Source organism: Mustela nigripes, chromosome 2, assembly GCF_022355385.1.
Source record: "Mustela nigripes isolate SB6536 chromosome 2, MUSNIG.SB6536, whole genome shotgun sequence".
Classification (NCBI taxonomy): domain Eukaryota; kingdom Metazoa; phylum Chordata; class Mammalia; order Carnivora; family Mustelidae; genus Mustela; species Mustela nigripes.
The window spans coordinates 123,213,369-123,239,717 of NC_081558.1; the positions used below are offsets into that span (position 1 = coordinate 123,213,369).

Consider the following 26,349-nt stretch of genomic DNA (forward strand, 5'->3'; position numbering starts at 1 on the left):
GTATCATCACTATATTATTTTGGAGTCAAATTAAGAATGAGGTCAAGTTGTTCATGTAATATCTAGATAAGGAAACACAGACTTCCAGTCTGATCTGGAACGTTTAAAAGCAGCATGACCACCATTCAGCAAACATTTACTGATAGAAATCTAAGTGCCAGACACAGTGGTTGTAAACACGGTGAACAAAACTAGTTTTAATCCTTTACAAAATGTCTGAATATTAGTTTACTCAGCTTCTGAATTTAGATTATTAATATGAATTGCTATTGTTATTTATTGAAGGCTCAGTTAAGTATCAAGCACTATGCTTAGTGTCTTCTAAATATGTAAAAAATAAAAAAAATTCCACAACCCCCAATTCAGACACTTACTATCCCCATTCTACAGATAAGAAAACTGAAGCATTTCACTACCTGACTTCATGACCAAATATGCCTTATTCCACAGTCTACATCTGTAACCTCTATGTGATACCATAAAATACATACACACCAGTGCTTCTCAGGAATTCTGTATTAACAAGATAATATGAAAAACTTTACCAATTTAGGACACATTTACACAGTTTATTCCTTTACATACTAAAAGAGTATACCTACAGCATAATCAAGAAGCAATACACCATTAATAGCCAAGACATGAAACAATCTAGCATGCATCAACAAATGAATGGGTAAAGAAAATGTATGTGTATATAAAACTGAATATTACTCAACCACAAAAAAGAAAATCTTGCCATCTGCAACAATGATGAACTTTAAGGGCATTATACTAAGTGAATTAAGTAAGAGAAAGACAAACGCTGTATGACCTCAACTATATGTGGAATCTAAAAAAACCTAGACTAACTAAAGAAATAAATAAAACCAAACACAGAGAACATATTAGTGGTTGCCAGAGCCAGGATGGGGGGCAAGGGGGAGGCAAAACGGGCAAAGGTGGTCAGAAAATACAAAATTCCCAGTTATAAGGTAAGACAGACGTGGGGATATAACATACAGCATAATTATGGCTAATAATACTGTGTTACATGTTTGGAAGTTACTATGAAAGTAGATCTTAAAAGTTCTCAACACAAAGAAAAAAGAATTTGTAACTATGTGTGGTGATAGATGCTAACGAAATTTATTGTGGTGATCACTTCTTCACAGTATATATACATATCAAACCATTATGTCATATACTAAAACTAACACAATGTTATACCAATTATATCTCAAAAAAAGCAAGATAGCATTAGGGTTTAAGAAAAGAAAACAGTCTTTGAAATCAGATAAACAAGAGTTCAAACCCTGAATGCAGCATTTGTTAGATGACTTGACTTTGGAAATTTTATTTAATTTCCATGTGTAGCAGTTTTACATCTATGTAACGCAAACAGTAATACCAACTTCTTGGTACTACTCAAATAGCTGTGGCAGTACTTGGTGGCAAGCTACATTTAAAAGAAGGGAAAAAACTGCTATGTATAAAAAAAATAAGAAAATACAAAAAAACTTTTTAAATTTGGGTGATGAGATTATGGGTATTTTCTTTTCTTTCTTTTTTTTAAGATTTTTTATTTGTTTGTCACAGAGAGAGCAGAAGCAGGGGGAGTAGCAGGTAGAGGGAGAAGCAGGCTTCCCGCCCAGCAAGGAGCCCAAAGGGGGATTCTATAATTCAGATTGATCTTTTTTATTGGAATATGGACAAAACATTCATATAGGGTGTCCTGAGGAGAAAACGGATCAATTTTGCTCTAGCACCTTTTAGGAAAAATAAGAGGAAATAAAGTTTAACTACTTTTAAGAGTTCAGCTAAACCGGCTCCCAAATTACTTAACTATGAGAGACTGATAGCTATAAATCACGAACACTTCATCACAGGAAAAAAAATCATTAAACAGATAGATAGCATTGTCTTATGTGGTTTTTGTATTTATTTGACCAGATATAGAGAAACAAACAAAATGGTCTCTAAGTCTTTTCCAGCTTCACAGTTTTTCAAACATTCCAAAGCAAAACAAAACATACAAACTGAGAGGAACAGTAGAAAAATAAGAAAATAAGCACTAGCAACCACATGTCTCTATAGAAAAGACTTGAGAAGGTTTAATCCCTTATTTTCAGAATTAAAAAAAGAATCAAAAAGCAGGCAAACAACAAATATTAATAAGGTACTGGAGCAAAGGGACATAAATGATTCAAAGGAATAAAAAAGAAAATAAGAAGTTTCAGGTATAAACCTCATTTGGCCAATCAATAGTACCCGAGAAATTATATAAACACAATCCAAAAAGAATTACTTACCAACCTAACATAAAAAATTTACCTTTATCTTCATGTGCACGTCAAAGATATCAGGGATACTACCAAAAATAGTCTTAATCTCTTCTGGTGCAAGGATAGGCCCACCACGTTGTCCTTCCTCTTCCAAAGGTACTTGAAATAACTAGATTAAAAAAAAAAAAAAAAAAAAAAAGAATACTTTATAAAGATTGCGGGAAAAGGAAAAAAAAAGTAATCATATAAATAATGATAAGAGAGGAGATATTAAGAGGTGCCTGGGTGGCTCAGTTGGTTAAATGTCTCCCTTTGGCTCAGGATATGATCCCAGGGTCCTGGGATGGAGCTCTACGTCAGTCTCCCTTCTCAGCAGGGAATCTGCTTCTCCCTCTGCCTCTCCGCCCTTCTACTCATCACTCCCCACCCCTGGCTTGTGCTCTCTCTCACAAATAAACAGATAAAATCTTTAAAAAAAATTTTTTTAAAGGGAGGAGATGTTAATGGAAAAGAAAGAACCAATTAAAAAAATACTTCTTAAATTTGAGAACTCTTTCCTTATAACATTTTCTATTTTATCCTATTTATTTATATATTTCTATGTGTATACACATTCCTTTAATAAAATGTTGTTAGGATCTAATAAAAGTTTATCACACAGTTCTACAAATCATTTAAATTGTTAGAAAACAAGAGTAATTTGTACTTTCTATTCAAGTTACTAAGGAAGACAATAAGCAATCAGTTTTTTCCAGACATGCACTTAATATAAGTACTAAATGTCTTGCCATAGTAGTGTAGAAACCTGGTTTATAAATAGAAAAAAGACTGGATTTCAAATGAGAAGACCTGTTAATGTCTATATTGGTGCTTGTATCAAACTTTAAAAAAGAAAAAACCTGTAACTAATAAGTGAGCTTAGCAAGGTTACAGCTCAGCATTCAGATATGCATGTTCTCACTCCCTCTCTCTCAACACAGACACAGATCACATTCCTATAAACTAGTAATGTACAAATGAAAAACAAAATTCAGTAATTGTTCACTTACAATAAAGAACTAAAATTAGTATAAATACAATAAAATACCTACATCATGCTGAAAATTACAGAAAGTTGATGAAAGAAATCAAAGACCTAAATAAATAAGGACGTGGATTGAAAGATTCAACAAAGCAAGAAATGTCCATTCTTCCCCAATTTGATTTATTGATCTAACCCGACGTCAATCAAAATTCCAGGACTTTTTGTAGATAAAGAAAACCTAATTCTAAAAATTTATATATAAAGGCAAAGGAACATCTTTGTATAAAGTTTCAGTATTCATGACTGTGATATTGGTGAATGGAAAAATATACAAGATTAATATAGAATAGAAAAATGTCCCCAAACCAACAGACACACAGATGACCAAATAATATTTGACAGATTCAATGGTGGAAGGCTCAACATTCAACAAATGGTACTAAAACACCATTTGCCCTAGGCAAAAAAATAAACTAAAAATGGATCATAGGAGACGCCTGGTGGCTCAGTGGGTTAAAGCCTCTGCCTTCAGCTCAGGTCATGATCCCAAGATCCTGAGATAGAGCCCCGCATCAGGCTCTCTGCTCAGCAGGGAGCCTTCTTCCCCCTCTCTCTCTGCCTACCTCTCCGCCTACTTGTGATCTCTGTCTGTCAAATAAATAAAATCTTTTAAAAAAAAATGGATCATAGTCCTAAGCAAAAAACCTAAAACTATGAAACATTTAGAAGAAAACATAAGGGAAAATATTGTAATTTAGGCTTAGGTAAGAACTTTTAGATAAAAAATCAAATGCACAAACTATAAAAGAAAAAAAAATTAATAATTAGACTTCACCAAAATTTAAAAGTTTTCAACCCAGAATAAAAAGACATGATAAGGGGGCGCCTGGGTGGCTCAGTTGTTGAGCATCTGGCTTCAGCTCAGGTCATGATTCCAGGGCCCTGGGATGGAGCCCCAAGTCAGGTTCCCTGCTCAGCAGGAAGCCTGCTTCTCCCTCCCCCACTCCCCCTGTTTGTATTCTCTCTCTGTCTCCCTGTCAAACAAATAAACAAAGTCTTAAAAAAAAAAAAAAAAAGACATCCTAGAGACTAGGAAAAAATATCTGCAAATCACATATCTGACAAAGGACTAGTATTCAAAATATATAAAGAATTCTCAAAACTCAGGAAGGAAACAACTCAATTAAAAATGGGGGAAATCTTAAGCAGTTATTTTATCAAAAAAAGGTATAGAAAAGAGATATTCAACACCATCAATCATTACAGAAATGATAATTAAGGGCATAATAAGATACCATGACATACTTATCTATGTGGCTAAAACAAAAAGTACTGATAATATCGAAACTGGCTGGGATGTGAACAACTGAACTCCCACACACAGATGGTAAAAATGCAAAATCATAACCCCTCTGGAAAAGGGTATGACAGCTTCTTATAATGTTAAACATTACTTACCATATGATCAAAAAATTCCACTTCCAGCTGTTTGCTCAAGAGCAATGGAAAATTTATGTTCACATAAAACCTATACATAAATGTTGATAACAGCTCTTTTTATAATCATCCAAACCAAAAATAACCCAAATGTCCTTTAAGGAGTCACCAAATAAAACTGTGGTACATCCATACAGTGGTATACTCTTCAACAATAAAAAGGATCAAACTATTCACACAGACAAGTTAGAAGAACCTCAGAGGCTAAAAAATGCTAGTCCAATAGTTATATTAACTGTAATCCCATTCACAGGACATTCTCAAAAAATATAAAACTTTTTTTAGAAAGACAAAATTATAGTGATAAAGAAGAAATCAGTGGTCAACAGGAGTTACAATGAGGAAAGGGTGTGACTTACAAAAGAAAAGGAAGTACCGGGAGTTTGGGCGAGATAGAAATGTTCTGTATTCTTTTTTTTTTTTTTAAGATTTTATTTATTTATTTATTTATTTATTTGTCAGAGAGAGAGAGAGAGAGCGCGCGCGCACAAGCAGGCAGAGTGGCAGGCAGAGGCAGAGAGAGAAGCATGCTCCTCACTGAGCAAGGAGCCAGATATGGGACTCGATCCCAGGACCCTGGGATCATGACCTGAGCCAAAGGCAGCGGCTTAACCCACTGAGCCACCCAGGCATCCCAAATGTTCTATATTCTGATTGTGGTAGAGGCTCTACAAATTTTTTCATGTGTTAAAATTCATAGAACTGTACAAAGAAAGTCATTTCACTGTATGATAATTTAAAAAGTAAAATTTTAAAACATCAATTGACTATTCAAACTAAAAATAATAATGTATTATTGGGATCTTAATATATGTCAAGTAAAATGAAAGCCAATAGCAAAAAGAGAAGGAGGAGATGAAGTAAAAAAAACAAAAAAGATAAAGATAAAAGGAAAATACATTATAAACAGTATATAATTATATAAACAGTATATAACTATAAACAGTGAGTTTATAGTAAGCATAGTGGTATGAGACCATCTACAGTCTAATAATTCTAAGGGCTTTTTTTAAAAGGCATTTTAGTGAATTTAATTGATATGCAAATTAAATTCGGAAACCCCAGTACATTTACCATGGCCTGAAAGGATTTACAGTTCTGGGTAATAAATGCTACCAAAGTACATGAACAGTATATGCCAAGGGGATTTTCTGCTACTTGACTACATTTTGGCTGACTATAAAAACTTAACTCATCTAGAATGATTTCCCTTGAGGGAGAAGAGCAAAGCTGACTTAAAACAAGTAAAGTTCAATACAGCAGAGGGCCTCATAAACCCGTGACTACGGCTAAACAAATTAACTGTGAAGAATAACCTCTCCATGAATACCAAGAAAGAAGTCTTTCCATTTCTTATCCATGCATTTTATCAACAGCGCAAGCAACTAAAGGCTATTATACTGAACACTAATCAGTTACATTAAGAATTCAAATAGAGGTATAAATATAAATAAAAATTAACCCCAATCAGAAATTCCCTATTATTTTTCTATTCAAAGAAAAGCTTGATGGTATCAACTTTATTTTCCTGACAATCTCCTTTATAACCTAAAACAATCTATTCTCTCTGCAGATGCCAAAATAATATCCTAATATTGTCTTTCAGAACCTTGAATTTCAGTTTATTCTTAGTATCTTCTTCAATCGCATCCTACAATGATCCATTAGAATTCTTCTTTGACATTAACTTCACAGTACATTTTAATGATTTGCAATGAGTTAACATTTATGACCAACCACTGCATACTCTAAGAAACTTGATACATGAAAGGATTACCAAAATAATTACATCCATATTGTTATGCTTCATTGTTATTGCTTTTCATATATTTGCCACAGTAAATAAAGCAATGACTCCTAGAATGTACACTTTCAGGAAAAGTTACCTACCATATCCATGTATAAATATAAATAAATGCAGTATCATGACAGGGAACTTGTGAAGTTCTATATCAAATAAAACTTGGTCCCCTCTAGATCATCTACAGAGGATCCTTCTCTTTTTAGTCACTATAGAAAAAGGTGTTATTTCTGTATGAATAAAAGCTACTATTGTAGTATGGCATTTCCCCAATAGCAGTTTTTTGTCATATATTTTCATTTTTATTACCTACGTTCAAATTCTATGCTTCTATAATTTTTTCTTTTAAGAAATATTATCTCTTAGATTTTTTTTTAGTTACAAACATTGGACAGGATCATTTTGCAACCAAACTTTTACCTGAATAATTGTGGCCAATATATTTACATAATTACTTTCAGTCTGATAAAGTTCTTTTGCAACTTGCCATCTGGCTGACTGCTTCGAAGGAACCGGAGTGGAATTTTTAGAAGACTTAGTACAAGACTTTGGTGTTTCTAAAAGGTAAAAAGGAAGAAAGATTTAATGAAAAACCAGATATAAGTACCAGACATTGTACAGATTTAAGAACAAAAAAGAGGGAAGTATATCCACTCTTAGAAATATACCCATTTAGCTTTTCATTAAAGTAAAATTTCCTCATAGGATAAGGCCAGAAAAAAATAATGGTCAAAAGTATCCACGACTCCAAATTGATAGACATTATACAAATAACTGGCCTGTACTCTTCAAAGATGTCAAAGTCATAAAAAACAAAGAAAGTTGAGGAATTATTCCAGATTAGAAGAGACTAGTGAGAGATAACAACCTATGATCCTGGACTGGGCCCTAGACCAGAAAAAAGAATTTTTCTTTTCCTATAAAGGGTATTAGCTAAACAACTGATAAAAATTAAGTTAGTCATACTATTAATATCAACCTCCTAATTTACAATACCTCTACAGTAGCAGTACAAGAAATGTCCCTCTATTTTGGGAGACACACATTTAAGTATTTAGAAGAAAAGGCACATCATATCTGCAATTTAGTTTCAAACAGTACAGATATAAAAAATACGTGTACATATAGAAAAAGAGAGAATGAATGAATGCTAAAGCAAACATGGCAGAATATTTCCATTTGGGAATTCTAAGTAGAGTACTAAAATCTCTGTACTATTTTTGCAGCTTTTTGCAATCTGAAATTATTTCAAAATAAAAAGCTCAAATAATAAAATAAAATGAAGAACTATATAAAAATATTTAAGTTTAAGGATAAAAAGGTTATGATGACATAGTAAGAGAAAACTTACATATACAGAGGAAGCCTTCCTCAACAACACACAACAAGAGCAACTGCAAATTCTGTTAGTTTTCAACATAATATAAAACATCCAGTGTAACACAAAGTGGAAGGACACATTAGAATACTTTATATGTGTTTCAAAAAAGTTAAATTTCATAAAAGCTGGAGATACACTTTCTTACTCTAGATATGGTTAAAGTACTTTAACATAATGTACAGAATCTCCTAATGGCAAGTTTTTAAATACAAAAACAAATGTATAACACACAATGACATGACAAAAACAATGCAAAGACCCAGTATATTATTTTTACTCAATGATAATTTTAAATATTAAAACAATGATGCATACTATGGAGTCTGAATGCTTTTTTAAAGCTAACAGACCAAAAACTTTCCCACGTGCCATGCATTATTTCAGACTATTCTCTAGACCCAAGAGCTTCTGCCATTATATGTCAAGAAGAAAAATCTGACATACATTGATTCAATTTAATTATTGTGTTCACACAGCGATCTACTAACTGGGGATTCTATATAGAGCACCTAATATATTAGTATAGTTGTCATGTCTATTATCTTTAGTGATTCATTTCCTTCTCCGTCCCCTAAACCGCATATTCAAAGCTTCAGTCCTTCATGATCAGCTCTTACCACCCCATGCCCAGTATGTCCATCACAATCATGGAACCAACAAGTTCTCAGACCTAAGTGTCTAATCATAATCTTTCCACCCAAGCACCAAATTCAATTCTTCCAAATACCTGCTGGACATTTGTACCTCAATTTAACCTGGACAGTCTATAAAACTACACTATCTTCTTCCAAAATATAGACTTCGTATTTTTGTCAAGGTAACATTTCTTCTATTTTAATACTCTGCTGTCATCTCTTTTTCCCTTCCTGTCACTCCATTCCATCACTATCTCCATAGTGCTTCCTTCTTTCCTTTCCAACCACTAGCAACCCTGGTTTAGGGTTTTATCACCCAGTGGGAAAGCCACTGTAGATTACTTCATGGTCTAGCCATCTCTGAACAGTCTTCATTTTAATCATTCTTCAGAATAATCCATTACAAATTACCTACTCAACCAATTACTCTACTGCTCAATGTTTGTAAAGTTCATTATTAATGACAATACGAAGTTCAGACATACCAGTCTGATTTCAAAGTATTCTAATATTAGGCCCAAATTAACCTTTCCAATTTAATTATTACTCCTCCATACTCGAAAGCAAACTGACCTATTCATTATCCCTTAAAATGCTAGTTTGTATAGTATTATTTGTATTCTCGCTCCCCTCATTGCTCAACTCCCCCTCAGTTTCCTGGGCCTTCTACAAGTTGACACTCAACTCCTTCCATGAACACTTACTGAGTACCTACTCTATACTAGGCATTTAAAACAAAGCAACATAGTAGACAAGGTTTTTGTTCTCTTAAAGCTTACATTCTGGTGAAACAAATAAAAAATATAATTTCTAACAGTAACAACTATTGCTAAAAACAATCAGGTAATGGGTTAGTGAGAAGTGTTGGAACAGGGACTTAACTTCGCAGAAAACACAAAAAGATTTCTTTAAGGCAAAGAGGGCAAGTATAAAGTTCCTTTGAATGTAATGGAAATACCCAAAAATAACAGAGATAGTGTGACTGAAGCTTAGAGTATTATTGGAGAGCATGATATTGTCGTATGAGGTTGGACATATGTGGGAAGGATCATATAGGAATTTGAAAGCTATGATAATACAAAGTCATGGGAATGACTTCAAGCACAGGACTGGCATGATCTAATTTTAGGACCTAAGTGCTGCATATAGAATGGCAAAAATGTGGGCACTTGCTAACTCAGAACAGCATGCAACTCTTAATCTCAGGGTCATGAGTTCAAACCCCACGCTGGTATAGACAATTCTTCAATAAATAAATTTTTTTAAAAAGGCAAAATGAATATAGAGAAACCACTTAGGAGACCAACATAATCATCAAAGAGAGATCCATTTTATAGAAAAGGCTGATAAAGGAAGAGTGGCAAAGGAATAGAGTTGAGAGTGGTAGAGAGTATCAAAATCCAGAGTTTTAATTTGATTATGATAGGTTTAAGATATGTATTAGACAAGGGCAAGTAAGTATTAAGTAAGCAGTTGGACAGGGAAGAAGACATATTGGAGAGTCAACAGCATATGAATGTTTCTAAAGCCACAGAATTCAATGAGACCACTTAGGGAGAATAGAATAGAGAAGAAATGACTCAGGAACAACATTCAACAGTTAGAACTAGAGAAGTTAGGCAAAGGAGAATGAGAAATGAGGTACAAAAGAGAAAAAAAACTATATCCAGGAAGAAATAGCTATTCATGTGTTAAATGTTGCTGAATGTTACATAAAAACTGTCAGTCTTGGGGCACCTGCGTGGCTCAGCTGGTTAAGTGTCTGAAGTCAGCTCAGATTATGATCTCAGGGTCCTGGGATTAAGCCCGACGTCAGCCTCTAGGCTCAGCAGGGCATATACTTGTCCCTCTGCCTTTCCCCTGGCTCATGCTTTTTCTCAAATAAATAAATAAAATCTTTAAAAAAAAAAAAAAAAAACCTGTCAGTCTCCTCACCAAGAGCAATTTCCTGTAGTAAGGGCTTAAATTCAATTGGAATGGGTTGAAAAAGACAATGAAAAGCAAGGAAATGACACAACAGATTAAGGCAATTCTTTGAAGAGTACTCATGTAAAAGACAAAAGAAAAACGGATTAATAAGTAGAGAGAGTCATGGGGTCAAGAGGTTTTGATTATTTCTTGAATCTAAAAAACAACATATTTGTGTGAAGATTAAAAAATAAAAATACAGGCGAAAAAGTGATGATCATGAGGAAAGTGTTAATTGTAGGGCCTTCCTTTATCATTTGAGAACAAACTGAGCTCACCCTCCACAGATCTCACCATACCTATTTTCTCCATAATACATTTGACACCCTCTATGATCTTGTTTTGCTAATGTTAAGAATTTGCTCTTTGAACAGCTCTATCATTTTCTAGAGTAATATACAAATAAAATATAGAAAGCACTTAGCATATAATAAGCAATCATTAAATGGAAGCATTTTTCTGTGCTTTTTCTCCTCAGCGAGAACAAAGGTAATAAAAGGCAGAACCTTTCATATTCTCTGTGGTAGTGATTTATCTATATTCTAGTAATTATTCCATTCCACTAAATTTTAATGATCAATTTTTTTAAATGTGAATTACCTCCATAGTTAATGCTAGACTCTGGTGTGTTGGAGATATCTAGGAGTGACCCTATAGAAAGGGAATGTTCAGCTGACGGGCGCTTACGGGGAGGAAAAGGTGACATGTCTGTCTCTCTTGAAAGCTGAGCAAGGGTCTCTTTTAAACGACGTCTTTTGCGATTGCTGTTTGGGGTATTTAGAGAAAGCAGTGACACTGATTTCTTGAGCTCAGGAGTATTAGCCTGCAATCAAAAGCACAAAAGCTCAATTTTACTTCCTTGGTTCTATACTGAGACAGGAACAAAAGAAAAATATATTTACAAGTCTAACAAAATCTGGATTCTGCACAATAATTTTACCACTCCATACTCTGCCAGGTAGTTCAGAAGAGTCATAAAACACAACAGTCCAGGGACTACTGTAATTGCCCAATCCCAAGCACCAAATTCTGTTTCTTCACAGCTCTATCACCATTCCATATTCGTCCATAAGCTTGTTTACGGTCTAGTCCCCCATTAGGCCATAAACTCCAGAGGGCAGGGACCATTCATAGTTTGTTCACTGCATCCTTAGCATTGAGCACAGTGCCTGGACATACTGCTCTCCAATATTTGCCAAATAACATTTGACTTTAAAAGTTCTCTCCTGAAATTTTAAGCAGTTTTTAAACTTTATGGGTAAGAGCCTTATGCTGAGAACAAGAGTCAGAAGACAAGACAATATACAATAAATCCACACCTCACCTTCATTATTCCATTTAAATTAAATCTCCAACTAAAATCTGCTTCTATGACTTTATGCCACATTTTGGTGAATACCACTCTTCACCAATCTAGCATAAAGGTTCCATTTTCCTTGCCTACAATTTACTACTAGAGTCAGTTTTCTAATGACATCTCTTCTCTTAATATTCTTCAATGGTCCCCAATACTTAAATTCTTTAACATTATAAAAAACTCCTTAGTTCTACCTAAATCATTAGCTTTATTTGTTGGCATTCTTTCCCACACTCTTTTTCTAGAGCCATACTAAACTACCTGCTATTTCAATATACTTTCACGCTTCACACCATCTCCATCTGCTATCAAAGTTGAATGTCCTTACAAGATTAGCCTAGAAAGTTGGCTCAACATTTATTTGCTCTTTTCAGTCCTGCCTGAGTTTCTAAGTGAGGTTAGTAATTACTCAACTATAGTACATATTCTGCACTATAATTGTATTACCTATTTTTCCCTTAAGGTTCTAAATTTCTAAAGATACGATTTTATTGTTCATAATGGCATCACTAGGAAGTACCACAAAATGACATATATTAGATTAAAGTAATTCTATTGCATTAGTTTTACTTAAATCTACACAAACTGTTACTCAGTATCTAATTGTTCAATTATTCTCAAACTCTTAAAACATGATATAAAAGATGACTGGTATGCCAATTCTACCTGCTCTTTTTGGATAGAAATGTTATCTTTACACAATCAAATTCACAGAACAAATGACTAATGGACAAAAAAAGCATACCTTTTCATATAAATACATAGTTTCCCCAGCTCGGGCATCCATTTGAATGCTCCCCCAGAACCACTAGGTAGGAGAAAAAAAAATTTAATTAAGAATTTATCTTATCAGAGAAGCGATTAGTAGTATTTTTAAAAACCCAATCTTGGAGCTTCTAGCTGACTCAGTTGGTAGAACACGCAACTCTCAATTTCAGGGTCATGAGTTCAAGTCCCACATTGGGTGTGGAGCTTACTTTAGATAAAAAATAAAATAAAAATAAAACTCTATATATTTAAAAAGAAAAAAAAAAAAAAGCCAGGGGTGCCGGAGTGGCTCAGTGGGTTAAGCCTCTGCCTTCGGCCCAGGTCATGACCTCAGGGTCCTGGGATTGAGTCCCGAATCGGGCTCTCTGCTCAGCGGGGAGCCTGCTTCCCCCCACCCTCTCTGTCTGCTTGTGACCTCTCTCTCTCTGTCTGTCTCACTCTGTGTGTCAAATAAATAAATACAATCTTAAAAAAAAAAAAAAAAGCCAATCTTTTCTAGAATTACTTGCCTCTTGCTTGACCACATGAAGTTTTTTCGAAGGTTCAAATGGAAGTTCTTTTACTACATTCTCTTCAACTACAAGGTGAGTGCATCTTTCATCTCCAACAGGTAAACAGTTACCTCCTAAAGATAAATACATGCAAGCATAAATAAACCAAACTATTTATCTCCAAAGCTCAATTTTTAAAGAGGCATATTCGCCAGGAGATGATTAAACAAGAGTAAGGAAAAAAATATAACTTTTATAGTATATTCTAAAAATAATAATAAAATAAAAAATTTAAAAATTATAGTAAATTCTACCTTGCATTTTAGTCATTTCTTCCATATTGGTTTTTTCTTCATCTGAAAATCCTAAGAAACTTAAAATGCAATCTTGAAAAGGAGGAACTTTAAATTCATTTCTAAAGTCATCAACTGAAGCACAGAAATCCCTAAAAAGAAAATAGACTCTTCTAAAACCAGTTTAAATTAAATTCAGTTAAGTATATCAATTTATAAATCTATAATAATTCTCAAGGTTTTCAGGATATCTACTTATTGAAAATATTTTACATGTAGTCCAGAAATGTTCACAAAAACATCAGTTAAAAAAAAAAAATTGGTGCATCCTTGGTCATCCTCGAAGTAACTTCTAACAAAATTCGATCACAAGTAGTCTTTACAAGATTCAAATCCTTGCTCTGTATATGAAATTTTCTCTGTATTCCAGGGGTTTTATAGTTTCATGAAATGTTAAGTAGTAATGTAGTAGAAGAGCAAGGAATTTTGAAGTTGGAAAGCTTAACACGTTACAAATTGTAATCACCACTTAGAAAGTAACCAGAAAAACAGTGAAAAAAATGTAACAATCTAAATATCCAGATGCATTAAGTTTTTACCTAATAGTTTTAAAATGATAATGATAATCAAAACTATTTCACAAGGAAGAGTCTGAAGATATCACAGACTTCTTCCAACTTTCAATTTTTTATAATTTTTTTTATAACTTTGCTCCTCCTAGACTTTATTCCTTAGGCTACCTAAAGACTAAATTCATTTTGTCTATACTATCTATGAATTTAAGGGTTTGGACACTTGGGTTTATCTTCATAACATACTTAATTCAAATACTGAACTACTGAATTTCTAAACACTTACTGTTCATTCCGCCTTTCCCAAGCTTTATAAATCCATTCTGACTTCATAATTGGAGTGCCCAGACTCACAGCAATCTAAAAATACAAACATTAATTACAATAAATTTTCACCTTAAATAACTGCATTCATGGAATTTCTAAGCAATTTTATACATAGAGTTTTTTGCAGCTTTAGATCATTATTCATCTGCTTTATGACAAAATATAAAGAAAAATTAACACAAAAACTGTCTTTCAATCATACAAGTTAGGTTAAAATAATTTAGAACAAGTTCCATGATGTCCAAATCATTTCCTTATTTTAAATAAATATAACTCTGAAGCTAAGTTCATCTTTATTTTATTATATTTCTATTTTTCCATGTTTACTTCCTTGGAAGTACTGACCCCAAAACAGGACTACAGAAGAAAATAGCTGATTAAGTCACAAAAAAATAAGATATGAATTGGAAAGTATTCCTCTCAGGAATTCAACATTACCCAAGAATTACCATTTGTTACATAAATACACTGATGGAGGGTGGGAACAAGGTGATAAATTCTTCCTAAGATATTCAAGTGCAATCTTAAACTGAGATTTTAATTCTAATTAGTTTCTCCTGTTCTTTTATAGTTTGCACTAGTTAAATCTTTCAATCATCTTATAAAACATAGCTTTGTGCTTATTAAGACCATTTAGACAAGAGTGAAATATCTGCTCAACACTTCCCAACCCCATTATTCACCAATGCTTATAGTAAACTTTGCTAATATTAATCAACTGTCTGAAATGTTACCCATCTATCAAACCTCCACAGTCCTACTCATTCACAAATCCTACTTATTTCAAGACCTAACTCAGGTACCATTGCTTCCTTAAAAACCTAAAAAGGGCCACGCTCCTTTGATTTAAAATTTTTACTAAATGTACATTTGCAAAAATTGAATTTCTTATCCTCAATAAACTATGGGAAAAATAGATGGGATGAAAGTGCTGTTATTAAATCCATCCCCCTCCAAAATGCTAAAGTGAAATGCACCCAAGTTTACATACCCTGAATTTTTCTCCTTGTGTACAATTTGCCACCAAATGTGTAACTTTTGAATTAAAGTCTTTTCGAATAACTCCACCCATGTGATGAACCAATGTCACCAATCTGACCTCAAAAGAAAAATTAGGCAACATTAACTTTATGATTAATTTGAACAAAATTTTAAATTATGTTTAGAAGTCATTTAGGATCTACTGAATAATTTTTATTTATAAAGTACCTACAAGAATTTTTATACAGTTACATATTTTATGTCAAAAAAATTCAAAATTGATTGCCTAATTGGCACAGGCAAAATTACACATAGAAATAAGCTAGTAAAGATAATTACCCAAAACTTAATTAAACAACTGGCTTTCATACAACCTAAACAGAAGACTATTTTTTTTAAACACCAGGTTATATAACACCAATATTATCCCACAGTTACAGTAATATCCCATTAGCTCCAACACAGAAAATTTTATGAATCAGAAAAGTTTCTATGAATTCTCTAGAGCAATGAACATACTTTAAGGCTGGATTTGTATAACAAAAAACTGTAATGTATTAACAAAAACTTCAAAGAATGTGGCTGATGATACTTAACAAAAAGACAATTTAAATGGATCCAATAATAATGAAGTTTTTCTCTTAATTCATATGCCTGTCAGCCTAAACAAAATGTTTTTTTACAAGGCTTCTCAGAATGTTTCTTCATAAAATTTCAAACAGTATATTCATAAATTCTCCTTCAATATGTCTAAAATAAAACCATGATATAATTAACCAAAAAAGTGTCAATTTAAATTTATTTGGCTGGGAAAAATATTCCTTGAATAGAATGTTTTAAAATACTTACTAGTTCCTCTTTTTTCCTAAATCCAGTAAAGCATAGTACTAGATTCATCATGCTTGTACAATAGAGTGGGCGACATGAAAAAGGCAAAGGCTGAAGGACACAACAATTTTAAATCTGTGAGTTTATAGTAGAGAAGAGAACACATCTTTTCAAGCTAAAACATATTTCCCCCCTCTTGCCAGTCAACTTTGTCAATCCAAAGATTTCTTGCATTTTTTAATATGCAACCAAAAAATAGCAAAAAACAGATTACAAGTTTTACAATACAAAAATCCCCCATAACTCCTAACTCATATTTGACAGACATAATCTAAACACACGTAACTACTGGCAAATGAAACACATTTATATGCAAACCTTCAGTTCTAAAATATACTTTGACACATTCAAAGTTTTATCTACTAGGAAAAATTTAAGACTCCATAAACTATTGTAAATGATTCTAATCAAAATTAAAACAGTTCAAAATATTTTATAACAAACACCATGTAAATTACACATATACTTGAACCAAATATGATTCCAATTTTTGAGCTAAAAACAAGCAAATAGTAAATAACTTTAGCAGTGGAGATATATATAATGGGAAAAAAATGGTTAAAAAAATAAGTATAGTTATATAATTTCCACCATTATGCAAGTATTTCACAATTTTGATCTTGAAAGATTTACTTGGTTTTTGAAAGCAACACCCCTGAATCAAAACAGAGAATTAAAGATTATCATGCACTTTACTAAGTATCTATAACAAAAGAAGCACAAAATTGACCTAAACAATTTTAAGTTAATAAGGCAAGCTTATGAACGGCATAATGTAGCAATAAAACCAAAGTATATAGACTAACTCTACTACAACTCTAACACTGAAATGTTACTAAAAACAAAAAAGTGGGGCCCTTGGCTGGCTTAGTTGGAAGAGCATGAGACTCCTTACCTATGGGTTGGGAGTTCAAGCCCCATATTGGGTGTAGAGATTACTTAAAGTAAATAAACGTAAATTTACAACCCAATATAAAAAAAAGCTAAAATAATTTCTTTAATTTTAAACCATGCAGTAACAAATAAAAATGAAAGTGTGTATTTATTCTGTGGAAGAAAGTAAGTTTATATATGTATATACATTTCTGGAACCCACGTTTAACAAATTATTTCTTGCCAAGACATTTTATGTACTAAGATATTTATATATGTATATATACACACAAATATGTTAATTGTCATTATTTAACCTCCAAAAGTCTTAGATTTTCACTCCAAAAAGTTACAATAGAAAGATTTTTAAAACAATATTAGAGTAGCCAATACTACCCCTGTTCTAAATCGTACATATTCCCAACAATTAACAGGACTTTTCTGCTTATGAATTTTCACAAAATTCATGAATAAAAATTTAACCTTGAAAGTTATAATAAATGTATATTTTCTTACCTCTCCTTTTTGGGCACAGTTTAAGATAACTGGTGGTCCAATAATTCTACAATCAGTCTTGTGTAACTCATCAAAAATGGAATCCTGGAAGTCCATGACTATGAATACATTTTCAAATTCTGGAGAATCCAAACTTTCAAATTCTTCCAGTGACTCCATCTTTACAAAGGGCACTTTAATTTCCTTGATTTTTTTTCAGGTGGTTATTAGAAATAAAAGTTATTTATAGATTATAAAATTAATTCATTTAACTCTAAATAACACCTAAAAATAAATTCACTATTGATACTTTTATTTTTATATTTGTAGTAAACTTTTAAATTTAAATAGTACTTTTATTGTGTAATAAGCATTATACTTAATAGTGAACAGCCTTATTTCTTTACTTATTTGTATTTTTATATAAACATATCTCCATCTATATTGATATTAAATTTTGAATATTAGTATTATAAAGGCATGCCTTTTGACATGGCTTACTCATTATAAATCATCTAATACACATATAAAACTAAAATGATTTCTTTTAAGTATACACATTTTGATAGTAAGATGCATTAGAAAGATGTCCACTATTACTTTTTATTCTAAGAAAATGATGCCACATTTAACAGTTCTTCCTGCGTAATCAACTTCAGAATGATCTATAGAAATAAAAATAGAAAAAATACTATCGCACTTAGTATCTACAAGAAGGGTGAAAATTAATTTAATCATTTCAATATATATGAAGGAAATAAGAGAAAGATCGGAAACATATAGGTAGTAGTCATGTGGCAAATGTAGACTATAAAAAAGCTAATTTACTATTTAACATTTTATAATATACAACTATGAAAAAGAATGAAAATATTTAAGTACCTACATGACTCCTATGCAAAAAGAATGGAATCATTTAAAAGAAAATTCTGAATAGCTGAGTTGTTTGGACTTTATTTGCTAGGCTGATGTAATGAGCTGAATTGTGTATCCTCAAAACTCACATTGATGTCCTAACCCCCGTACCTCAAGAGAGGTCTCATGACCTCATGAGACTGATTTGAATATAGGGACTTTTAAGAGATAATTAAGGTTAAATGAGGTCACCAGGTGGGCCCTAATCCAATCTAACTGGTATACTTATGAGAAGAGGACATTTAGACACACAGAGTTATCAGGGATATGCATGCCAGAAGGGCCAAGTGAAGACATAACAAAAAAGTGGTGGCCATCTGAAAGCCAAGGAGAGAGACCCGAAGAAAAACCAAACCTGCCAACACCTTGATTTGAGACTTCTAGTCTCCAGAACTTTGAGAAAATACATTTCTGTTGTTTAAGCCACCTAATCTTGGTATTTTATTATGGTAGTCCTCACAAACTAATAGAGCTGGTATGTAGGTCCCATCACCATTAAACGGAATTTAAGAACACAATCAAGAGTAGTGCAGCATGCCACATGCAATGAAGTGCTTGACCTACCATATTAACAACACTTTTTATTAATTTTTCATCCGATTTTCCAGGACAACTTTCTCTTATCTTTATAACAGGGACTTCCATTATTTTAATAGTCTGTGGAAAAGAGACTTATGTATAAGATTAAGAAAACTATAAAATTATTTAAGCACTGATGGAAGAAAAATAGCCTTCCCTAAAAAAAAAAAAATTTTAAAAAGGCTAAAATTCCATACCTTTAAAGCTTTTATAAGGTCTTCTTGTTTTCCAGCTTCCTGAACCAATATCATTCTCGTTTCAATTTGAGGCATTTCTTCTATTAAAATTAAAAATGTTTAAATTAGTTTATCAGGTACTAATATCAAAACCAGCAGTTCCTAAAGGAGTTGATCCCATTTACAATTGCACCGAAAACCATAAGATACCTAGGAATATATCTAACCAAAGAGGCAAAGAATCTGTACTCAGAAAACTATAGAATACTCATGAGAAAAATTGAGGAAGACACAAAGAAATGGAAAAATATTCCATGCTCATAGATTAGAAGAACAAATACTGTGAAAATGTCTATGCTACCTAGAGCTATCTACACGTTTAATGCAATCCCTATCAAAATTCCATCAATTTTTTTCCAAAGAAATGGAAAAAATAATCCTAATATTTTTATGTAACCAGAAAAGACCCCAAATAGCCAGAGGAATGTTGAAAAAGAAAACCATAGCTAGCAACATCACAATTCCAGACTTTAAGCGCTATTACAAAGCTGTAATCAAGACAGTATGGTACTGACACAAAAACAGACACACAGATCACTGGAACAGAACAGAGAGCCCAGAAACGGAACCTCAACTCTATTGTCAACTAATCTTCGACAAAGCAGGAAAGAACGTCCAATGGAAAAAAGACAGTCTCTTCAACAAATGGTGTTGGGAAAATTGGATAGCCACATGCAGAAGGTAAGGACCATTTCCTTACACCACACACAATAAAAGACTCAAAATGGATGAAAGACCTCAATGTGAGAAAGGAATCCATCAAAATCCTTGAGGAGAACACAGGCAGCAACCTCTTCAACCTCAGCCACAGCAACTTCTTCCTAGAAACATCGCCAAAGGCAAGGGAAGCAAGGGCAAAAATGAACTACTGGGACTTCATCAAGATCAAAAGCTTTTGCACAGCAAAGGAAATAGTCAACAAAACCAAAAGACAACTGACAGAATGGGAGAAGATATTTGAAAATGGCATATCAGATAAAGGGCTAGTATCCAAAATCTATAAAGAACTTATCAAACTCAACACACAAAGAACAAATTATCTAACCAAGAAATGGACAGAAGACATGAACAGATATTTCTGCAAAGACATCCAAATGGCCAACAGACACATGACAAAGTGCTCAACAACACTCAGTATCAGGGAAATACATATCAAAAGCACATTGACATACCACCTCATACCAGTCAGAATGGCTAAAATTAACAAGTCAGGAAACAACAGATGTTGGTGAGGATGTGGAGAAAGGGGAACCCTCCTCCACTATTGGTAGGAATGCAAGCTGGTGCAGCCACTCAGGAAAACAGTATAGAGGTTCTTCAAAAAGCTGAAAATAGAGCTACCCTATGAACCAGCAATTGCACTACTGGGTATTTATCCTAAAGATACAAATACAATGATCCAAAGGGGCACACACACTGCAATGTTTATAGCAGCAATGTCCACAATAACCCAATGAAGGAAAGGGCCCAGATGTCTATCAACAGATATACAATGGAACAGTGGAATACTATGCAGCCAAAAAAAAACTTGCCTTTTGCAATGAAGTGGATGGAACTAGAGGGTATTAGGCTGAGCGAAATAAGTCAATCAGAGAAAGACAATTATCATATGATCTCACTGATATGAGGAAGTTGAGAAACAAGACAGAGGATCATAGAGGAAGGGAGGGAAAAATGAAACAAGATGAAATGAGAGAGGAAGACAAACCATAAGAGACTCTTACTCTCAGTAAACAAACTGAGGGTTGCTGGAGGGGCAGGGGGTAGAAAGGATGGGGTAGCTGGGTGATGGACATTGTGAAGGATATGTGCTATGGTGAGTTCTGTGAATTAATGAATCACAGATCTGTACCACTGAAATAAATAGTATGTTATGTGTTAATTTAAAAAAAAATAGTTCCTATTCCCTGTTTTGGCTATATCTGGCATATTTTTCCATCTTTGAGGAGATCATAACATTCTCTAAAACTAAAACAACTTAATTCTCAGTTTATTTTTAAAATTTGGCCATCTATCACTTTAGAGAAAGAAAACACAAATTGCCATGGAGTATACAGTACATTAATGAGTACTCCTCGTAACCAAAAAAAGTATTCACTATTTTGCAAAGCCATCCTCTTCAACAGCTCATGCAACTTCAGGACAGACCCATTTATAAAGTAGTTAAGGGAAGAAGTGGCTTTTCACCTCATCAGTCATAACTGGATAAATTCTAACTGTTGCAGCTGGACTGCCCTCATATATAGAAAAAGTAATATTCAAAAATAAGGTGCTTTCTCCTTCAAAGCTGGGAAGCATTAATCCAAACAATAATAAAAAATCTATACAGTATAAGTGGCTAAAATCAACACCACAAGAAATAACAGAGTTGGTGAGGATGTGGAGAAAAGGAACCCTCTCGTGCAGTTAGTGGGAATGCAAACTGATACAGCCGCTGTGGAAAACAGTATGGAGGTTCTTCATAAAGTTAAAGATAGAGCTACACTATGAGCCATTAACTACACTACTGGGTATTTATTCAAAGAATACAAGAATACTAATTCAAAGGGATACACACACCTATATGTTTATAGCAGCTTTATCTACAATAGCCAAATTATGGAAGCCAAGTATCTCTATCATCAATTGGCAAACAGATAAAGAAGATGTGGAATATAAATATAATTAAATATTACTCAGCCATAAAAAGAATGAAATGTTGTCATTTGCAACAACATGGATGGTATAATGCCAAGAGAACTAAGTCAGTCAGAGAAAGACAAATACCATATAATTTCACTCGTGTGTAATTTAAGAAACAAAACAAGCAAAGTGAAAAAAATAAGAGAGAGAGACAAAGAAAAAACAGACTCTTAATTATAGAAAACAAACTGATGGGGGCAGTTTAAATATGTGATGAGCCCAGGGTGATGTATGGAAGTACTGAATTACTATATTATACACCTGAAACTAATATAACACTATATATTAACTAACTGAATTGAAGTAAAAACTCTAAAAAATCTACAAAGTATAAAGAGATTGTCAAAAATATTTACTCAATAACTACTGTAGCTTAACAGTATTATATAGTTAAATTCTAAATTTCTAGTCAGAAACCTTAGTATTAAAACAGTGATTTGCTGTTTTAAAGCTGATTAATAGGTTTACCTTCAACATATGAAGCAGATCCAACAAATACATTTTCCTTAGAAATTTCAGTAACTTTAGAATCAAAAATAGAGGAGTCTGCCAAGCTTGTCCTCCCAGTAGTAGATGTTAAGACACTATTGTCAGCCATTATTAGTACTCTTCTCTGTTGGCTGAAAAAAATAAAGATTGAATAAAAATACATGAGCATTGGACAAAAACATGCATTAGAGGCTCTACTTTTATATCCAGAATTTATAAAAAGCAGTTTTACTCATTTTTCTTAATATTGAACCAAAGAAATGTCATTCAACTTGAGCCTCAGTTTCCCCTTCTATAAAATAAAGATACTACTACCTGACTGATAGGAATATAGTAAAACTAACAATGTATGAAAAGTACTCAGAACATTACCTGACATAATGAAAATTCAGAAGGTGGTCATAAATATTCTACCTCCTTCCGTCTCCATCCCTTTGCCTCAACCAATCCATTCTTCTTCCTATCTTCATTTACAATATACTACCATCATCACTCAAATAATCCCTGTCAAAAACTAGATCCATCCTGACTCTTCCCTCTACTTTATTTGTCCTCCCCCAAGTTCCTACCCATCCTATCTCAAGTATTCTGGACCCTCACTGGGTTATCTCTGATTGTTAATTTATTGCCAAAACAGCTTCAAATTTTAGAAAAAGGAGCTGAGACCTGGCCCCACTTCTCTATGCTCAAAGCTACAATGGCCACTTGGTCAACTACAACAGCTCCAAACAACTTTATCATCCTAAAAACAAATGTGACCATATCACTTTCCTGCTTAAACTTCCGTGAACATTCTTCCCTTTATTGTCAAGTCCAAATTCACCATCAGGTGTAGGTGTACAGTTTCATCCTAGCCTACCTCTTCAACCTCATCTCCTGTTTAATTCCCACAGTCCACATATATCCTATGCTCCAGCCACAATATATTTCTCAGCATTTTTCAATCACAGATCACGATTTACTCCATACACCTAGTTACACTGAATAGTACTCAATTCTCCACCTAGCACAACTTTCAACTCCCAACCCACTGCTTTTGACTCATTCTCTGTGGATGTCTCTGTATATCTCGTGAGAGATTGCTCTCTCATCTGTATTTTCTTATTAATTTACTATCATCTCTCCTTTAAAAGATTTAACAAGAAAATTACACATGGGTTAATGCCAATATGACTCTGGACATTTAAGGAAACCTTTTTTTTTTCTTTTTTTTTTTTTTAAAGACTTCAGGACCTAAGAGTTGTAAAGCTAGGCAAACAGGAAATAAAAACTTAAATGAATTTTCATCAATTCATATCAAGGGTATTATGTAAGCTTATTATCCTCAAGTTAATTTCCAGAATACTGGGCAAATATAAAGAGGAGGCCCTATCTTTATCTGGTACGTCTGACCTACTTTAGCCTCCTACTTTTTTTACATTAATAAAATAAACAAATATCTTCCACCAGCTTTTTATCAAAGTAATGGTTTAAATAAACTATATGCTATGGAGAAATAGCATTTAGTAAGGTGTCATTAACATCATACCTAGATGGTGATGTTAAGTAGCATGAATATATGCACATTAATAATATCCAAAGACCTAAGCATAACTGTTAGGCTCACTTCAAAGCCAGGAAACCCAGCTTCCTGTCTCATCTCTGCGCTCAGTTTCCACATCTAAGAGGATAGCACAACTCAAATCCAGTTGTGATGAAAACTGAATAGATGGCATCATAAGGGGGCAATTATTAACTTTCATAATATTCACAATGTGAACATTTTAAATTGTCTTACCATACATCCATAGCAATCATTATTCTAAGGCTCTCCAAAGGAATGCCCCATTAATTATTAATTATTAGAAACATTAATTATTAGTAACAGTCTCTACTTAAAATCAATGACAAATTCTATCCAGTCCTTATTTTTTTTAAGTCCCTTACACTTAAAAGTTCTCAGTGAGAAAGATTCTACAAAGGCTATCACTCAACATTCCCTTAAAAGAACCTTAAAAATAGTCAAGAGATAGACCAACATACTTTAAAGAATGAAGGAGGGAGATTTTAATAATCAAAAACGCTTTATGAGTTTACATTTTCTCTTATGCCTGTTTAAAGGCCATCAAAATAGGTAATTAAAAATTAAAACTGTTTCTGATAATACTGTATATGATCAATTTATTGCTGAAATAGCTTCAAATTTTAGGAAAAAAGAGAGTTGAATGGAACGTTGATGACAACATCAGCACTCTGATTAAAAATGAAAATACAGGGCGCCTGGGTGGCTCAGTGGGTTAAGCCGCTGCCTTCGGCTGGGGTCATGATCTCAGGGTCCTGGGATCGAGTCCCGCATCGGGCTTTCTGCTCGGCGGGGAGCCTGCATCCTCCTCTCTCTCTCTCTGCCTGTCTCTATGCCTACTTGTGATCTCTCTCTGTCAAGTAAATGAATAAAATCTTAAAAAAAAAAAATGGAAATACACTCATTACTTTTTCACATTCATGTATTCTGTAAACTAGTATAAGATTAGTGTTCATAAACCTATACACCTTAATTCTCATCCAAGAACATAATTAAGCAGCTTTTGACTAAATAACTATAACACATGCCTCTTTTCATTCCAAAGAGAAATCCTTCACTTAAACAAATATCCACTTTAGGTTTCTTTTTACTTATTTTTTTAGGTAATCATTTTTCAGAAGAGCTAAATGAAATACTGGATATGATGGTGTTGTAACTGACAACAATAACATTAGTGTTAACATTAAAAACATTATGTTAATATTTAACGCTTAATATGTGACATTGTTCTAAGTCTTTTACTTGTATTACTCTTTGAAACCATCCTAAGAGGCAGGTACTATTACTGTCTCCATGTCATAAAGAAGCCTAGAAAAGAGAGGTCAAGTAACCATCCAAGCCAGTAAAACAGGGATTCAAACCCGGACTGATTCCAGAGGCTCCAGTTTTAACCACAAAGCCAAATAAATCTGTACCCCGGAGGAAAGCGCAAGCGGGCGGTGGGGGGGCGGTGTTAGGCGGAGGCCGGAATGGGCTGGCGTTTTTAAAAACGAAAAAGTCTACTTCCTACACAGAAGGCACCAAGAAGAATCCTAGAGCGAAACCACTAAGCCCTCTAAGATAAGTCCCCAAAGGCAGCAGCTGTGGGCAGCCAGAACCGCAGGGACAAGGCGGCTCGTCGAGACCACTCTTCCCAACTCCCTCCCTTCACCCAGACCTTCTTCCGGAAGAAATATCTCACCAGGTGAGGGATGAAGATGCCCCACGACCAGGCCTTCGGGATCCCACTGCGGTCACTGCCTAGCTGTTGGGAGTGCAGTGGGGGAGTTTCCAGAGCCAGGAAGCCTGAGCAGGGGTGCTTCGGGATTCGCGGTCATCGGGGTGGGGCAGTCCGACCAGAAAAGGAGCCCAATGCTCCGGGGACGTTGGCCCACTCCCCACCTCCCCAACCCACATCCACAAAGTCCTCACCACTCTCAAAAAACGCCTCGGAAGTCCACCTGTTCAAGCACTGATTCCCCTTACTGGTACCGCCATTCCTCGCGGGTGTCAGCCACAACCAATTCAAAAAATGAGCCTCTTTCTCTAAAAGCCATGCCGATTGGCGCGTGATGTCAACCTCCTTCCCATAGGCTGCGGTCTCCAGAGGGGCGGTGATTGGCCACTGCTCTCCGCACCCTCCCCTCAGGCGCCGATGGATTGGCTTTGCGTGTGTTTCAAATAACCCTAACGGCTCGCACGTCGGAACGTCAGGAGTCGGTAGAGAAGTACCCGGATGTGACCGGGAGGCAGTAGCGGTAGCGCCTGGTCTTCCTTGGTTGTGGCAGGTGTG

The 26,349-nt window shown here is 34.1% G+C and overlaps 1 protein-coding gene across 6 annotated transcripts in view; it reads right to left on the reverse strand.

Moving 5' to 3' along the window:
* The window catches only part of ECT2 (epithelial cell transforming 2), a 62,418-nt gene extending 36,282 nt beyond the window's left edge, over positions 1-26,136 (reverse strand). The window contains exons 1-14 of one of the 6 annotated variants that reach the window (XM_059391532.1): positions 25,989-26,136; positions 22,496-22,647; positions 19,307-19,386; positions 19,095-19,187; positions 17,637-17,819; positions 16,209-16,298; positions 15,370-15,477; positions 14,338-14,411; positions 13,501-13,631; positions 13,205-13,320; positions 12,673-12,735; positions 11,258-11,393; positions 7,007-7,143; positions 2,314-2,433 (exon numbers count right to left, since the gene is read on the reverse strand). In XM_059391532.1, the coding sequence (XP_059247515.1) occupies positions 2,314-2,433; positions 7,007-7,143; positions 11,258-11,393; positions 12,673-12,735; positions 13,205-13,320; positions 13,501-13,631; positions 14,338-14,411; positions 15,370-15,477; positions 16,209-16,298; positions 17,637-17,819; positions 19,095-19,187; positions 19,307-19,386; positions 22,496-22,625 (1,461 nt within the window). In that variant the 5' untranslated portion in view covers positions 22,626-22,647; positions 25,989-26,136. Of the gene's footprint in view, positions 1-2,313; positions 2,434-7,006; positions 7,144-11,170; positions 11,394-12,672; positions 12,736-13,204; positions 13,321-13,500; positions 13,632-14,337; positions 14,412-15,369; positions 15,478-16,208; positions 16,299-17,636; positions 17,820-19,094; positions 19,188-19,306; positions 19,387-22,495; positions 22,648-25,758 lie in introns of all 6 variants that reach the window. The other 5 variants (XM_059391531.1, XM_059391533.1, XM_059391535.1 and 2 more) reach the window with 5 other exon arrangements.
* Positions 26,137-26,349: the final 213 nt, after the last annotated feature.